The sequence below is a fragment of the Achroia grisella genome, unplaced genomic scaffold, assembly GCF_030625045.1.
Source record: "Achroia grisella isolate CSIRO2021 unplaced genomic scaffold, CSIRO_AGI_Agris_v1 utg402, whole genome shotgun sequence".
Classification (NCBI taxonomy): Eukaryota; Metazoa; Arthropoda; class Insecta; order Lepidoptera; family Pyralidae; genus Achroia; species Achroia grisella.
The window spans coordinates 4,314,200-4,333,695 of record NW_026712841.1 but is presented as its reverse complement, the minus strand read 5'-3'; the positions used below and the strand labels follow the sequence as shown (position 1 = coordinate 4,333,695).

Genomic DNA, 19,496 nt, shown 5'->3' with positions numbered 1-19,496 from the left:
ACAAAATGGAAAACTTAAAATATCGCGTCATTTACAAGTACGAGTACGAGTTCCGCCATAGCACTAGTGCTGCAGAAACGGCTCGAAGGATTAATGATGTGTATAGTGGTGGTGTCGCAAAAGAAAACACAATGCATTGTTGGTTGCAACTTTTTCGTTCTGGAAATTTCGACCTGCTAAATAATCCCCGTGGGCGGCTGGAGTCCAAGGTTGGTAATGAAGGATTGAAGGCAATTGTTATAGCAGATCCATCGCAAACCACGTCCGAGTTAGTTGCAGGTTGCGGTGTTAGTGACAAAACTGTATTAATCCACTTGTAGCAAATTGGGAGGGTGAAAAAGCTTAAAAGGTGGGTCCCTCATGAAGTGAGTAGACAATTCGCGTTTCGATCGACAAACGCGCATAGACTGCTGCGTTACATTAGTCAACCGGCATAATAATAAAGGGATTTTAAACTGAATCATTACCTGTGATGATGTGGGTCTTGTATGATAATTGGAAACGCTCATCGCAATGGCTGAACCCTGGTAAACCAACCAAAACCTGCCCCAAGCGAAATTTGACCCAAAAAAAGTTACTTGCGAGCGTTTAGTGGACTAGTTCCGGTGTTGTTCACTTCAGCTTTCTTAAATCTGGCTAGATGATTACGGCAGATGTGTGTTGTCAGCAATTGAGAAACCATAATGGTAAAGCTAGCTACTAAACAACCGAGGCTGGTCAATCGCCGTAGGCTACTGCTGCTTCAGGACAACGCTAGACCACACACTGTACAACTGACATTTACCAAATAAGAAGAGATTCAATTGTAATGTCTAAGACTTTACAATTGCTCCCCGGATCTTGCTCCAACAGATTACCATTTTTTTCGAAATTTGGATAACTGATTGAGAAAAAACTCAAATTCGATGGGGCAGTCCAAAGTTCAAAGATTTTATTGATATGTCCAAATGTTCCCGTTCAAATGTTTTTTCAGTAAAGGGATCAATGAAGTACCTATGAGATGGCAAAAGTGCATAAATAGCAATGGTACATAGTTTGATTAAATACACATGTTATATTTTGAAAAAAAAAACTTCAGGTTACTCCTTTACAAAACACCACTTTCATATGTTAGGACCTAATATTATTCAAACTTATATTTATAATGACAGCACCATTTTTGGCTGGTTATTTAGAAAAAATCTACCTTAAACTTGTAAACAAAAATAGTTTCTGTAAAACAAAAAAAAAAATACATGGAAGAAAACCTTAATATCTTAAATTATTGCGCCGCCACGCAATACAACAAACGGCAATTTAATTTCTATATAGGTACTTGATTTCTCGAGTTCTCGACTTTTCTCGAGCTTGATTTTCCGGGAACAAAACCCAACGATTTGGGAATGAACCCTAATAATAATTGAATAGTCTCATCTACCTTCAGTATTTTTTTTTTCATTTACTAGCATAGAAAACAAGCTCAGATACCTGGTAGAACATGGTTCTGCAGATGTTAAGTTACACAGACAAATTTATACATAATCCCCTCTTCCCTGTAGTAAAAAAAAACAAATATGGCCCCATTCTTCCAATAGTTACTAAGATGCAATAAAATAAGAATGCAATAAAATGTTACATTTTATTGCATTAAAAAATAGAGTCGCCTTAAAGTTGTTGGAATAAGGAAATTAAATGTGTATTAATAATTCTAAATAGTTATTTCATTATTAAACATTTGTATAATGTACTGTAAGACTTTATTGTGCATTGAGATTTAGACATAAACAGGCCATTTTAAAAATAAATGTGTTTGAATTTATTTATACAAAATATATATTGAAGTTTGTTACAAACTTAAAACAATGATGAATTAAAATTAAAGAAATTCTGCAAAAAAACTGACCCAATCATACAGAGTTTATGTAACCATTAGAAATGACACCACATTGTTATCTGATTGGCAAGATGGGGTTTCTTAATTTGACAGTGCTGCTTTTGCTAATAGGTAGTAGACGAACTACTATTATCTTTTTGCAACCAATACAATTTAATTTTTGTAGTTTTTATACTAATTTGGAATTGATTGTTATTTTAAACCAAACTTTTGATACAAAATCTTAGTATATTACTATGTTCTTAAATGGTATTGTTATAATTAGAAACAACATTTACTACCAGTAAAAATATATGACTACTTGCATGACTATGACTAATGATTATCAGGGCATGGTAATTTTAGGAAATCTGAAAGCTTAAAGGTTTGCTTCATATTAATTGGTGAGTATTGAATTTTCCTCTTCATTCATTACTTTTATTTTAAGATTTTGATATATATCTGTTTAATAATATACAGTTGCTCAATTAACTATGATGAGTACACAAAAATTTTATGCATAATTAAATATTTTCAAACAGTTCACCAAAAATGTTATCAACTTCTAAATTTAATATAAAATTGTTGAAATCCCACAATAAATGAATTAAGAAAAAAGCAGAACAGAATTTTTAATGATTCTGTCATATAAAAAATCATTTCACATAATACTCTAAATAGTACTTTAAAACTTTATAGTAAATGGGCTTTAATATTGTTATATATCATTAAATTAAGCATTATCAACTTTAATAAAAATTTTGTAATAACGTAAATGAAGTTTAGAATTATAAGAATCCTGTATTTTAATATACAGTATATTGAAGATACAGGTTTTGCATTTATAATTTAAAAACAAAATGAAAAACTATTGAGTATTTAACATTTGAAATGCAAAATGTAATATCTATTTAAATGCATTATCTATTTAAATACAGTTTGTAAACTATTTTGAACATGTCAGTCTTCATATGTAGATAGTTTTTCATAATAGGTTCCCTTGACCATAATGATTTGTCTTTTGTTCTCCCAAATGGGGAAGGTCACTATACTATGGTATTTTTGTTTGTGATATACAATTGTGTTTTATGTGTGATTTTTTGCTTATTTTACAACAACTTTGAATAGTATTTTCTATAATAAATAAATTTTACTGGCATACAAGTTGTTTCTATGTAAATTAATTTCCAGTTGGAATTTGCTTATTTACAGTAAAACAATATATACTTCCATTTCCCTATATATTTGTTTTGTCAAATTTAGATTCATAAACAATATGTTATGTAAATCAGTTTTTTAAGTTAATTTCCAGTAAAATGTACACAATATAACAATAACAACATTTTTAACACACAGAACAACTTTGTTACACTCTTTCCAGATTCTATTGTTCTAGTAAATGTCCATTTTAGTGTATTTAAAATAAAATAGTTCCAGGATCCTATTACAATATACATTCAGTATATATATTATGCCAATATATATTGTAGACTAGTGTAATGAGGGAGGGGCAATACAGTAATGTGGAATATTATTAACAAAATACCTAAGTAGGTATACCCTCTAAAAAGTAATAGTTAATTTGAGGTAATATTACCATATTGTATTACATGATCATCCTACTCTGATGTCCAGTGAATTTATGCAGGTGGGTTTTCCTTTCAATATCCATCTACCAATAGAAATCATTATCCCTATACATATTAAAGTCTATATATATCAAGCTTGTAGCCTTCAATACAAGGTCCTTTATTTTAATCTTGTGTTAAGATTACAACTACTGATTCATAAAATACCTAAGCCAATTATTTTCATTCCGGGACTTAGTACAAAGTTATCTGTGTGTCTCACTGCCTCATCTATTTATGCCTATAAACAGAGCGCTTTGATGAAGCATGGGAGAACAATGCCTGCGGAATGACAATACATGAGGAGTATTATGTGACACAAAAATGTTGAATCTGGTAACCATAAAGTATTGTATCCTGTCTATAAAGGATGGTTACAACTTTTCATCAGGTGGACAGTCAGCATTTGTATCATTACAGTTACTTGCAACAATAAGCTTAATAACTTCATACCAAAGTAAAGCAAAGTGCAAGATGAAACATAAGGAAAAAAAATGCAGAAGAAAGCAGGCCAGGGTTTACATTAGAGCGAGTGCTAGTACTGTTAGTTGCTCTTATGGAAAATTATTGTTAGTGGTTAGAATGACAGCAGCATATTATTCTTACCCACTGGACTCTCTCGTGAGTGCAGAGTGCGACGACGGTGTAATGTGTTGCTCGGCCATAGACGACGCTGGGGGACACACGCGGGTGCTTGTGTGGGGCCTGCGCAGGCCGCCCGCGCGCGCTACCTTCCCGGCACCATGCCAGGGCGAGCGCTACAACGCTGCCTTCGCATCCACTGCACCGCACCCGACACCTCACAAACACATCTCAAACGCTCGCACCGATATCACCGTCACACTTGATGCACTCACGGTCGATACGCGACACTGACACTCACTGCTTAGCTATCTGGAACAAAAGATGAAATACGCAGTCAGCGATCTGACAATGCGACGTTACATAAACATTTTAACAATTTAGCAGCAACTACCTGGTACTGATTTGTGGATATTGCAAAAATACTTGTAAAACAAATGCAATTCCGACAGTTTGAAATACAACAAGAATTTTTAGGTAAGTAATACCACGTTTTAAAGAAATTATCGTAATGGATGACACATCAAGGACGGGAACTACGCTTTTTGTCGAAATATTTTCAATCCATTCCACACAGCTGGTTTAGTCGCTGGCTGTCACTAAAAATGTTGCCAGTTGAAAACTTCAAATGATACCAATACACAGATTTTGTCTGTATATTTTAATCTGCATTAGTATTTTTTTAGCTCGGTATTGTCTTAATACTTTACATTATAAACATTATATTTATAAATTTAAACTATTTCATTAAATTATAATCTAATAATGCAGTAACAATTAATATAATGTAGGTACGGTTAAAAAAATATGTCCTAAACAGGAGGCATCATAAAATAAGAAAGTACAAATACGGATATATAAATAAATATACGTAAAAGACATCTAATATTAGCGACCCACCTTTAGCAAAGGTGGCGCCACTATGTTATGACGTAAACAATGCAAGCAGTTTTAAGACTAATGACGATACGCGATATAAAAAGATTACTACATATTTGTACAAAAAATGTAATATACCTATTCGAGTAACTATTACAGTCAATAAATCGTGACGTAACTAATAAGTACTTAAAATCGTAATGTAATACTAGATGAAGTGTAATACTAGAGAAATATTAATACAAATCAGACAAATTTGATATCGTTATATTATTTATACTATATATCATAAAATCACGTATTCTACCAACGTCGAAAAATAAAAATAACGGCAACATTATCTCTACCAACTTGCTAGGAAAACAACGATTGTTTCATAGCATTATTTTCAGGGCTGCCAAATTGTTTAACTTAATACATACATAAACTACAATATTATATATGTATATGGCATAGATAGTTCGAGTGCATTCTTTTTTTTACACCCTGAATTGCTCAAATACAATAACAGCAACATAATTCTATAATCGCATGCTACATAAAAGCTGAATTATTTTTAAGAAATTATTGTAGTTGTAAGATTATCCTCTATAACCTAAAAAACTTGTTTGTATGTTATTAGTTTTTATTATATTACCTAGGTCGGAACTTACATCTGTAATAGTGAGTACGGTTCGCATTACATATAGGATTTGATATATTTTGGCACTTTTCAGTGTTGTGTTTGCCTCTTTATAATTGGTATATTACTATAATAACTCGTACATCTCTTATAATTCTCGTACATAATTCGTAATAGTAAAATTATACCTTCTGGGAAGCTATTTTAACTGTTAGGAATTTTATCCCTTTTTGTCAAACAAAGAAAATAAATTGAAGAACGACAAAAGTTGATACAATTTTTGAAGGTTTCAAGATTTAAAGCTTAATATGTAACTAACTCCATAATTAGCGATGGATGGAATAAGACAAATGGATTTTACATAATTAAATGCGAATATTATCTATTATGAGAGTCACGATGCAGCGATACGACACTCGGACAAAGGCTTCAATACTACAATCTTAGTAATTTTCCTTCCGTAGTTTGATATAGTCTTATAATATAATATTGTTACGTAATATTGTCATCTTTAATGTTTATTTTCAGAAAACGTCGAAAATCAAGGTTCTAAATATGACAATGTTTTTGTATGTAAGAGTGCGATACCTTCGCTACCTTTGAATCCATTTTAATAACTGTTTTAAAAAAATATAATTTTACTAATTGTAACAGAGATTTTTGTGGATTGAGATCTAAACTTACGTAATTTCAACTAAACAACACGTCATGTCAGCGTGACGATATAAAATTTAAAGAGAGTAGGTACCTATCTACAGTGATATTTTTAATTTAGTGCACAATTGTACAGCAACCACAGCCAGTGTGCTGAAATGCTCAGTACCCTATTCTGTACTAAAAGCTAGTGGAACGAGCTGGCTAAGATGTGTGTTTTACTTCGTTGAAATGACTCATTGGTGTAACACTCAATAAATTGTAAACAATAACTTAGTAACGACATCGTGCAACAAGGTCAAATTACAATTTTGTTTTGTCATTGCATTGTCATGACTTTTGAGATATTTGTACACGGTTTCTGGAGAACTAGGAGTAGAAGACTATCCAAAAAAGGAAATACTATGTTATTTATTTTAAATAGCTTTTTGTGTCATAATGAATGACGGACCCGCCTTTGCTAACGGTAAATGAAAAAAAAATATATAAATCTTATTTCTTTTTTATTATATATGTATTTAAATATTGACTCATCCCGGCTAAGAAATCCCGAAAAAAATATATTTAATATACATTTAATCCTATGAAATATTTTATATTCAAACCCTATTTCACTTTTATTACAATCGACCCATAAAACTGGTAACAGGTGACTCTCAATACTAATAGCACTTTATGTCGCGTAACAGCAATAGATAGACGCCAAAGTCCATTCACTTGTATATATACTAATAAGTACTTATTGTCGAAATAGAAAAAAATAATAACTTTCAAAATTAAAAATACACATAAATATCTGAAATTTTTTTTATTTATAATTTTTAAATATTAAAATTTTTACATTGACATAGGTACTGGATGCATCTCAGCCCTGTGCTATAGGCAGAGTAAAGGCCCAGGGACTGTGGTGAACAACCGCGCCTTTTGCCGCGGTGTCCAGTCTGCACTGGCTGACTGACTCGCCCCACTAGCCATCACTAATCTACTTGCAATAAAATCGTAAGGGTCGAATAATCAAGTTCGTTTCATACATACCATTTATCTATAAAATATAAAAATGAACTCTGAATGTGTTGCTAAGCGCAAATCTTGAAAACAGCTGAACCGATTTCGATAATTCTTTTTTTTTAGAATATTCCTTGAAGTGCGAGGATGTTTCGTAATAATACTTAAAACCACTTTGTAAAGGGGTAGAAAATTTATAAATCATTTATATTTTCTCGGACGATGATTTCACATATACATGCTTTACAGTAACTATACCTAATTAGGTACTGCATAGGAACATTTTTTTTACTTTATACAGATAGATGGGGTTTTAAAAAATTGCAGACCTACAGCTACAGACATTATATATTGATGATATTCAATATTAGAAAAATCACTATAACTGCACTTTAGTGTTGTAGGGCTGCATAAAATATGGAGGGTAGAAATTATCAATGATCCATACATAGGACTCCGAACTACATAATGATTCCAAGCCAGAACAGCAAAACAGCATGATATATGTGCACACATACTTATTTATTAGTATATATTCTCTGCCTTCTTAGTATATATTCTCAATTTCAAAATGGTATCAACATGGTTTCAACGACGTTCAACGTCCAGATATAAATATGTATATGATTCAGTCGGCCCGTGTGGGACAATGCCGTCTGGCAGTCAGACCCATATTAAAACGTCTTCTCTGAGCCACCGATCATTACTTCAAGTGGGGTAACTTATGAAAGGGGTTCATTTGTATAATGTAAATCAGTTTTTATTTTATTTATGCTATGTAACTTTCAACTTATCATGGAATATACAAAAAAGTATTCTATTGGAATACCATGGGTACGGTATAATTTATTAAAATTTATTATAGTAACAAGGTGCACGTGTAGAGGTGTAGTAGCCTGAATAAAGAAGCGACGATATCAAAAAGTAGTACAGCAATTTGCTTATACCTACTTGTTATACCATTTTTTTTAACTCAGCTCAAAAAACTAAAGACTATTTTCAGTCGACTGCTTGTAAAAGATTAACAATTCGCCGCTATGTCCGTTGTATAGGCGCGATAACTTCACCTGAACTGTACTGATTTTGCAATCCTATACAGTTGCACATACTCGTACACATTGCACACGTATAATCATACGTCATGCAATTTTTTTAATCATTATTGCATTCAAAATTATTTCTAAAAGTAACGAGTGCATCTCCATCATTATTTATTAATTGCATTTAAAAAATATGACCTTTTAGAACAAGTATAATAGGCACCTATATGAAATATATTCAATAGTTGTATTCTGTATTTATTAGGTGTGATTGTTTGTACACATCATATTAGTCCTTATTAATAGATATGGGTAAATATATCTATGTTAAATAAACGAAAAGGCTTTTTATTACCTAGTAACCATACCATAACCAGAAATTGAAAAAAATAGCATTCGTGACAACACTGTTTTATGATAGCTCCATAAAATAAATGTATTTTAGTGGTAAAAAGTGAATTATACTAATGGTGAGTTATATGTACAAAATCTAGATAAATAGTATAAAGTGTTGAACTTTACTTCATTTCTGGACTCTTTGTATTAAGTGAGTAATTAGCAAAAAACTTTATTAAATTGACAATATTTAACAAATTATCCTGACCTAGGACAACTCGCACGATCGACGATTCCGCGCACCCATACGCAATCGTTACAATTGCCCAATATAGTAGCTACATCGCTAGAAAGCAGCGTTTTGAAGTTTACGGCTCTACTACCACTTCTTTTCGCTGAACCGCTTAATTTACAAAATGACACCGAGTACAAGCAACTCGCGACTTTGCACTACTTGTAAAAATAATATTAGAAATAGACAATTCTTAACCTGTGTGGTATGTAAACTAAATTACGACCTTGCATGTGCTAATGTAACTGAAAAGCGTTTCTTTTTAATGGAAAAAGAGCATAGAGTAAACTGGAAGTGCACTGCATGCTATCGTAAAACAACAAAATCTATCTCAAAAAGTATACCTACGTCCGCACAGACAGAACAGTCTTTTACGAGGAACAATGAAGATGCATCTGCGTCAGATTTATCTGATCAAGAAAACTCAAATATTACAATGCGTACAAAAAATTCCCAGCAGTCTAGTGATAAAAATAATTATGTGACTGAGAGTAAAATAAGAGAAATTATAAAAGAGGAGATGACTGGTTCTCTACAGATCATAATTCAACAAAATATTTCAGAACAATTCAAAAAAATAAGTGACCAGCTCAGTCACGATATGAATAAATTTGTAATGGTCTTAGAAGGCATTCAGACTCGTATTACCAGCGTCGAAGACAGAGTACACGTTATTGAGAAACGTCTTGATACACAAAAAGACCTCACAGATACTGTTGCACGCTTGCAGGCGGAGTTAAACGATAGAGATCAAGAGCTTTTACATAATGATGTGGAAATAAATGGACTGCCTGAAGAAAAAAATGAAAGACCTATACATTTGGTAGCTTTGGTATCTAAAAAACTTGGATTGGAGGTTAATGAAAACGATATTGTAAATGCGGAGAGAGTTGGTACACGACAAGAAAATAAGAATGAAGTGGATCCATATGGAGATGAAAAACTGAAACGACCGCGCACACTCGTCGTGAGATTACTTCGCCGTTCTCTTCGTGATGAACTATTACGTGCAGCACGCGTGCGCCGTGGACTCGATTGCAGTGGACTCAATCTACAGACTGACTCAAACCGTTTGTATATAAACGAAAGACTTACACGGGATAATAAACAACTATTTTACAAAGTCAGAGAGGCTTGTCGTATTTTTAAATGGCGGTTTTCTTGGACAAGGCATGGAAAAATTTTTACCCGTCGAGAGCCTGGTGAATCAGTACACAGAATCCGATCTATTGCAGAGATTAACAAGGTTTTTGGTGAATATCCCGTTGGACCAAAATAATAATTACTTTTTTATACATTGTTCTATAATAAATTTCAATACTATATATACTATACACAAAAGAAAGAAATATATTTTTTCAAATTGTATTTTAAATTGTGGTTGTCATATATATTGCAGTTGTTTGTGTCGACATCTACAGTGGTTTAATCTATACTATGATTGTTTAATGTTTGTATATGCCTTACATGTGATGAGCAGTATACCAGTCTCTCATATATATTCGATGAATAATAATGTAAACATGAAAAAAAGACACAGCATTTCTATATTTCTTTTTAAACAAATACTACATCAAAAAAATATAATATACATAATTTTTAAATGTTATATGTATTATATATATAAACAAAATACTATATTCTATATAAATCATCGACAAATCACATTTTCATATTCAACACTATATAATTCAAACACAATACATGAAACAACTAACTGGCGACACATAACATACTTAAGCCGTTTTTTAACCAATAATAAGTACATACAAATTCTCCATGCGTTTGTAATTACATTTATAAGAAATAAAAAATTTACTGTAGGGTTACTAAATCCTGGTTCTCTCGGTACACGACATGACGAGTTCCTTGTGGCTATGGCGCGACATCAAGTTGACGTGATGGCCATTAACGAGACATGGCTTAGAACTGGAGAAGAGGCACGGGCTCCCATTGTTCCCGGATACCATCTCCGTCACATACCTCGTCCTGTTGATATTCGTACGCGCGGCGGAGGCGTAGGCTTTTACATAAGATCTGGACTAAATACTCGTGTTCTTAAACACCCACACACACCATCGGTAGAACAAATGTGGATAAGTATTAACATCAACGCTAAAAAACTAGTAATTGGTACTGCATACCGTCCTCCATGGCTAGATCTTGACATATTCATTGATGCTCTTACTAATTCTCTAACTACATTTTCAGGATTCGATCATACCATTTTACTCGGAGATTTCAATACCAACCTTCTAAATGTTCAAAATTCTCAAACAAAAAAACTTAGAGAATTTTTAGACTACATAAACTTATCACAACATGTTACTGAGCCAACACATTATACTGAACACAGTACTACGTTAATAGATCTTATATGTTCTAATGTAAGAACAACGCATGTATGTATTGATTATATACGTGAACTCAGCAATCATGCTTTCTTAACCTGTACTTTTGATGTAAGAAAAGATAAACCGAAACCAAATTGGATACATTATAGACCATTACAGGATATCGATATGATTGAATTTAATACAGCTATTAATTCTATTGCATGGGAATCACTCTTAACTGAAGACGTTAACGAATGTGTAAATAATTTTAATCATGAAATAATTAAATTATTTGATAGATATGCTCCTATTAAGACAATTTTTGTTAAGGACTATACATACCCCTGGATAACTGATACAATTAAACTAATGATGAAGTTACGTGATAGGGCTTATGTTAGAAGTTGTAAAACTAAATTGAGTTCACATAAAGAATACTATAAACAGTTAAAACGTACAGTTAATATTGCCTTACATCGTGAAAAATCTGCGTACTTTAATCAATATATAAATAAAAACATAAACGATCCTAAAACTTTATGGAAAAATGTTAAAAATAATGTTGGTAATTTTAAAACTAAAGTTAAAGAACTGCCACCTCATTTACGTGATCCAGATGCCATAAATGCCTTTTTTCTTGACCTACCTAATAATAATGTTCCTGATATTTCTGATTTATTACACTTTGCTTTAAATCGTTTCAATTCCTCTGTGTTTAAATTCAAATTAGTGGAACCAAATATCATATTAAAAATGATTAAATCTATGAAATCAAACGCGATAGGATCAGATGGTATTTCCCTAAACATGATATTGTTAACTTTACCTAGAACTTTACAAGTAATAACTGACATAGTTAACTTATCTTTTAAAACTAGTACTTTCCCTAATGCCTGGAAAATGGCCATAGTTAAACCTATACCCAAAAATACAAATCCCACAGAGTTAAAAGACTTACGACCCATTAATATATTACCATTTTTGTCCAAAATAGTTGAAAAAACAATCTGTATTCAAATTACGGAATACTTAGAGTCTAATCACATACTGCCTGAGCTACAGTCTGGTTTTAGAAAGGGCCGCAGCACATGTAGTGCACTTACACATGTAGTAAATGATATTTTAACAAATCAAGATTTAGGCAAGGTTACTATTCTTGTACTATTAGATTTTTCTCGTGCATTCGATACCATTAATATATCACTGCTATTAGCCAAACTGACTTTTTATGGGTTCGATAACGTTACAGTAAAGTGGTTCTCTAGCTATCTAAGTAATCGCTATCAAAAAGTACAATTGACCACAACAAATTCTCCCACTTTAACATCATCATCTGCTCAAGTTGTAAAAGGTATTCCGCAAGGATCTATTCTAGGGCCGATATTGTTCATACTCTTCACAGCTGACATCATTAAGTCTATGAAAATTTGTAAATATCATTTATTCGCAGATGATCTTCAAATGTATAAATCTATAAATCCCTATAATCCTAATCCAGATATAGCAGTGTTAAATAATGATTTGAACAATATAGCGAAATGGTCGATATCAAATGGTCTTACTTTAAATCCAACAAAATCAAAATTACTAGTACTTGGTACTAAAAATAAAATAAATCAGATCATGGCACAAAATCCTACTCTGTCAATTTCAGAAAATCCTCTAATATTTGTTGATCAAGTTCGAAATCTTGGTGTCATTATGGATAGCTCTTTACACTTCGAGAGTCATATCCATGAAACCATAAGAAACTGTTACTATAGACTAGGAGTACTGTATAAAGTACGTGATTTTCTAAGTGAGAAAATGCGTATCACTCTATGTGATTTATTAGTTCTGTCTAAACTCAACTATGCGGACACAGTCTACGGAGGCTGTCTATTAAATCGTACAAAAAAAATAATACAGCGCGTGCAGAATGCATGCGCACGCTTCTGCTTTTCTATACCCCCCGTGCTCATGTTACTCCCTATATAAATCAATGCAACTGGCTAAAAATGGAACACAGACGATCTCTACATTTTGCAGTATTGCTTTTTGGAGTGGTGAAGTATAAGAAACCAATATATTTATTTGAAAAACTTTCATTTTCTATGCGAAATCATCGATTGTCACATCCCTACATGATCTATCCTCAATATAAAACTGCAGCATTTCGTGGAAGTTTTAAATATACTGCCACGAAATGCTGGAACAATTTACCACCCCCGCTTCAAAATACTATTCAGTCAGTTTCGTCTTTTAAACATAATTTTAAAAAATATTTACTCAAAGTACAAAAATTTTAAACGTACCAGATAAATACAGTATTTTTATATACATATATATTGATTAAATAAATAAATATATTCAAGCTATACTATATTACACAAGTCTTTCTATCAACACTTTTTTATCCTTATATATTTTTCTTCTATTTATCACACATATAATTCATCCATTTAACTGATTCTTCATTTTAGATATTTGATTTGAATTTATCACGAATGCTATTTCTTTTTTTCTTTTTTTCAAGTGGCTCCACTGAAAATCAGCGCTGTAGTAATACGCTGCGGCACCAGCTGAGTGGAAGCCTTTTCAGCATAGCGAATTATTAGTTTTTAAATTTTCTTTTTTATCTGTACGCTTTTTTATGCTGAATAAATGATTATTATTATTATTATTATTATTAACCATCCTTAAAAACCGTTCAAAGTTGAGAGGGAAGATAAAGTATTACATTCTATGACTAGATGCGCAAGCAGTTACATTTCAAAATATAATACATGTAAATATACATTAAATATGAAATTTGAAGTATTAACAAAATCTTAAAAATATTTCCTGTGACAAGGCGGGAATATGAGGTCAAAATTTCATGAAATTCGTTTATCCCACGAAGATGAACTATGTTGCCTATTTAGTATTTATACAGTATATATTTTCACTTCATAATATTAGTCCAGAGCTATATTTATCAGAAATGTACCTATAATGAAACATTACTAACTAAACGGTACAGCCAGACCTGTCAGACAACCAGTCCAAAAGAAACCTGTTCGCGTAATTCAATCCGATCCCAACCTAACATTTGTTCAGAAAACAAAACAGAGCCAGGTGTCATCACATTGCACACTACCTGAGTACATGTGAAGAAAAATAAAAATGAAATCTATTAATTGAGATTAAGATGCAATATAGTAGGTATCTTCTGTTATTGGGATGTGCACCTTTTGGCCGTCGATGGGTTGATATTATTATCGTGGGACGTTTCATGGTCACGTGACCCAGTATTATTACTGCGCGTGAGTGAACCGGAGCTGTAAAAAAAACAATACAAATCGCCACCGCACCGGTGCTGTTCGCGATTTGTTATTCCAACACGACCTTCTTTGACTCCGGAGTTCAAATTATCATCCTCGTGTGTTGTGAAGTCACAGTTGTTTTATTTTTTATATTAGGTGCGTATAAAAAATGTACCTACGCGTCCTTTAGCGATATGTGATAATTACCTAGTACAGACAGGTTCATATACACATTGGATGATCGATTGGACAATGATATGAACGTTTCAAATATTAAAAATTAATTAAAAAATATATTAACAAGAATTCATATAAAAATACTAATTATAGAGCCCTTTTAAAAACTAATATACTGAGGTAATCTGCTGATATAATTATCTATTTTGATAGTTATTCTGGTAGCATACATTATAACGATTTTATAGCCCTTAACGTACTGTTGACCTTTTTTGACGCCACAATAAATGATGGAATTGACTGCATCTACATATATTGTAATTTTATATTAAAAACAACAATAGATTCATAAAAAAATTATGTAAATTTAAGTAAGTAGAACACAAATTAAACAATTACTAGTACTATGTTGATAAACGGCTTTAAAAATTAGTTACCTTTTGAACAAGAGTTTTAAAAACGATTTTATAATCTGTTATTGTTATTATTAATCTGTGTTAATTATAAATATATAGTTATAACATACCATAAATAGGTAAGGCGAATGGCGCGGCGAGCGAGCTTAACCAGGGAACAAGAAGTGAGAACCGCCTTATTTTGAACCTCACGGGACACCAGCTTTCGATACAGACGAGATTAACTTTGCCAAGTTTTATTTGAACGCAGTTTTTGTCGGGGAATATAAAGGAGTAACGATACTTCGAACTTTAGAGTGGCAATGTTAAAGTATATTTTCGGTTTGGTTGTGAGGAGAGATTGCGCCCCAAGGCCGCGGGTCGACAACCCGTCGGTGCTGCAGTGACCACGTGCGAAACCAGCTTACCTCGATCGACAACAACAGACGAACGATCTACCGTACGAGCTCCACGGCTCACTGCAGACTACCATATAGGTAAATACACCGTCCAAATTTTATATCCACCATTTAAAGTTTACTTGCCTGGCTTTTGTTCGTAGTGAAGTGTATTGGGTATAGTTGTAACATTAAGAGTTGTTGAATATTTTTTATAATAAGTATTTACTTATACTCATCACTTCTATAAGAAGATATAATAAGCAATTTACCTATATGTATGACAATTGATGGTGATCCTTGTTTGCAACAATTTATAATATACTACTGGAGGCTAAAATCATGCGAATGACATCAGGTCACTTAGCATATAGTGGTGAATTAACCACGAAATTATATTAATGGGGACTATTGACTTCATTGCTCCTAATATATTAAAAGAAGATATTGTTACCGAATGATATCAAGAACCTAGAGAAAATTTTTGAAGTAAGCGTATATACTAAGTTCCCTTATCTGTATGGTAACAGTAGGTTGATATCCTTCAAGAGAAAATACCTAAGGTCCTCAATGATACATAAATAAACTTTCTTCAAAAAGTCCATCATCTTGTTCAGTGGTCTAAATATTACTGATTAACAAGTTGCAAAAAAGATTCACCACTAACCTTTCTGTATTTTGGTTACAAATATATGTATAAAGAGGAATGTTTGAACTGAGAACTTTCTGCTTTTTTGAAGTGCATTGAGAAGAAATTCATCCCTATCGACCCAACAATGAGATCAGTGTAACTGATTAATAGTAGTGTTTATTTATTTAGGCTGTTTCATATATAATTTTATTTACCAAAGGAAGACTTTGCAGTATGTAGTTTTATGTGTGTACTGTCGCAGCTTTTCTGCCAACAAGTTGTATACTAGTTTGAAAGTCGAGATAATTATATGGCAGTGATAATACTAGGTACGGAGAACAGGCATCACTATGCATTTGTAACATCCGCAATGCTGTTCATGTCAATACTTTCGCATCAAGTGTTGCCACCTTGTTTCTCATTTCAGTCCTATACAACTAAATGCAATAGTCAATCTTGCGGTTGAATTATAATCAACTTAATGTTCTATATAAGATGATGACATGAATAATTATCGCACAAACATAAATATTCATATCAGTTTTACATTTACACAACTTATCGCATAAGAAAACACTAAAAGGTAGACTAAAATACTTCATAACACGAACTGGTTCGTCGACATATTAAAATTCTCACAAAACACCGTTCTCGGTAAAGCTCTATTTATTTCATCTGCAGTGCACAAAATGACAATATGCCTATTTTGAACTTAGCTTAGTAGTTAGTATGTCACTTGGGTTAGAACCCTTTATTTATTTTTTTATTTTATAACGATATATCTTGGGTCAAGCAGTAATTTGTCGATTTGAAACTATATTAATACAATCATTATCTATACTAATATTAAGAAGTGGGAAGACTTTATTAGTTTATTTGTTTGCATTGAATGGCTAGCGAAACGACGGGACCTATTTTAAAAATTCTTTCACCATTAGCATCCTACATTATCGCTGATGAACATAGGCGATAGAATATTTTCAAAAATGTTAGGGTATGAAATTAATATGAAAACTCGTCACTGTGTGAAAAAATATAAAAAAATCCTTATATCACGTACGCTGTGGAAATTATTTAGGCAATAATAGGGCAAAGTTATGCACTAATTTTATAAAGGACATTAATATCGAAGGATGTACCTATGTTTGTGTTAAAATTTATATTTCTTGTTAAATGCCCATGTGAAGCCAGGGCCCGCCAGTATTTACAGATTCAAGCTCAACCACATGTAGGCGGCACCTATCGTCATATTCATAATGGTAATTCGCGACAAGATAGCGATAGTTTAAGCCCCTATTTCTTATCTTTATACGACCTTGCATTACTAGTAAACCATTTTATAATATGACATTTTGTAAATGATAATGTCATACTAATTACAGGAAATAATAAACGTTAAAACCGTCATTTATAATTTCTTAGCATCAGTATGACACCATAGCTTAACTATACTATATTTTAATCACCGTCAAAATGTTCCACTTCTGTTTGCATATTACCAGTTCCAGTTTCGTCTCCTTCTAATAAAGGAGGATAACGGAGTAATGCTGGTAATGAAGTAAACAGCGGTACTCGAAATAAAGTATGTTACAGCAGGCAACCCCGCCACGCCAGCGTAGTAACAAGTAATAATAGATCAATGTGTATTTTTAGCTCGTATAGTTTTTATCTCTGTATATGCAACGAAACATTAATATCTACTAGGTTTAAACATTGCGTTACACAAAAGGAAAACGAATACATCGAATCGCATCGAAGTATGAGATCTACACGAATGTAATCTCTATCCAATGTTTAAAGAATTACCATATTCCGTAAGAATTAGAACGTTTGTTTTTAAATTGTTTAAAATCGGTTACATCCATCGAAAGTTTATCTAGACAACAAAACATTGCATTTATATGTCAGCGAGAGTGCATCGATATCTCTCTTTTGTTCAGTTGGGGAAGTCGGAGTGCACCCCATAGCGAGTCAACGACCGGGCCAGTGCAACGCCCGCGCCCCCGCTGCCGAAACATACGCGACTTCTCCGGAGCCCTAACGGTTCAATGACCTCTTAGTTGTCCCTTCTATGCAGCCCCTGCAAAATATGCACAAGCCAGACAAATCAGCTCTCCATTAGTGAGAGATGTGGCTGCGCCGTAGAAAAATCACGTCAGTTTTAAAACACGATACACATGCACAGTCCTATGTTTTGTATCGATGTAGGCGTTGGTCTAGACTATACATTAACAAAAGTACAACATTGCATTAATAATCCTATTGTATGAAATATCTTTAATAATTTTGAAGTCATTTCTGATTTTAGTCCTATCCATATTGGTCTAAAATATAAGTTTAATAATTAATCCCATTTACGAAGGTGCAGTGCTAATGTGTAAATGGAATATCCATGTTAACGGACAACATATCGGCGAATCGATTGCAGATATATATAATGCAATTCTCCACTATTTCTGTACGAGAGCTTCAGGGACACTAGACCTGAAAATAAAATAAAACGTTGTGTCGCCTCACGCTAAAATAGTTTTTATGCACTATTTATTAATACTATATACTTATTAAAAATATTAGGCTATATAACTTATAATAAACACCTATGTAAAGGAAAACTGTATATAAAAGAACACATAAAGTGGGTATTCTCATATTAGTGGTATTTTTTCATAACTAGATATACTATTCTTGGAATGAAACTCCATTGACCACAACAATACATGCGATCCTAAAAATATAATACAGATACGATTAAATAGCAATTGGTTTATTAATATAATGAGACATATATATTTATATTATTAAAAAAAATATGCAATATACCAGGAGAAAACAGTATGTTAGCTACCCATAAACACACACAATACAAAAAACACAAACAATAAAGTCGAGAAAGCCAGAAATGGCGAAGAGTCAGGAAAATACTGGAGGAAAGGACTGTAAAAAGCTGTCGGCTGAGTACCTCAGTGTCAACTATTTCAGCCCCCAAGCTGCTTGCTTTATGCATTATGATTAGGCATTCCAAATTACAAATATGAGTGGTATCAGGGGTAACGCAATATCGTAGGACTGTGCACGTATATAGGAGACAGTCTTCACGAGAACATAAAAAAGTACTACTGCACGAAGAAATATGACAATACATCTCTTCAAGAAAATAAATTAGAGCCTATGCAAAACCAACAATTTAACTCAGGCCATAATAACTTTTTAATAAGAAATTACAAGGAATGACTTAAGTAATAATTTACGTAAATTTAAGGTTTCGGAGAATTCAAAAGCTATAGGCGCCACTTTCGATTGGTATCGAGTGGTGAAAGCTATGGTGTCGCAACTGCCACGGACGTGGAGCCAAAAGGTTTCGTGACGCTTACCCGTACTTCTTGCA

The 19,496-nt window shown here is 32.7% G+C and overlaps 2 protein-coding genes across 4 annotated transcripts in view; one reads left to right on the top strand and one right to left on the bottom strand.

Moving 5' to 3' along the window:
* The window catches only part of LOC131844487 (E3 ubiquitin-protein ligase TRIP12), a 59,620-nt gene that overhangs the window by 28,749 nt on the left and 11,375 nt on the right, over positions 1-19,496 (bottom strand). Inside the window, exons 1-2 of one of the 3 annotated variants that reach the window (XM_059193394.1) lie at positions 15,214-15,303; positions 4,087-4,374 (exon numbers count right to left, since the gene is read on the bottom strand). In XM_059193394.1, the coding sequence (XP_059049377.1) occupies positions 4,087-4,145 (59 nt within the window). In that variant the 5' untranslated portion in view covers positions 4,146-4,374; positions 15,214-15,303. Of the gene's footprint in view, positions 1-4,086; positions 4,375-4,456; positions 4,649-15,213; positions 15,304-19,496 lie in introns of those variants that run through there. The other 2 variants (XM_059193393.1, XM_059193392.1) reach the window with 2 other exon arrangements.
* On the top strand, positions 9,156-10,169 carry LOC131844537 (uncharacterized). The gene has a single exon (XM_059193451.1). It carries the CDS (start codon positions 9,156-9,158, stop codon positions 10,167-10,169), a length of 1,014 nt encoding a protein of 337 aa, XP_059049434.1.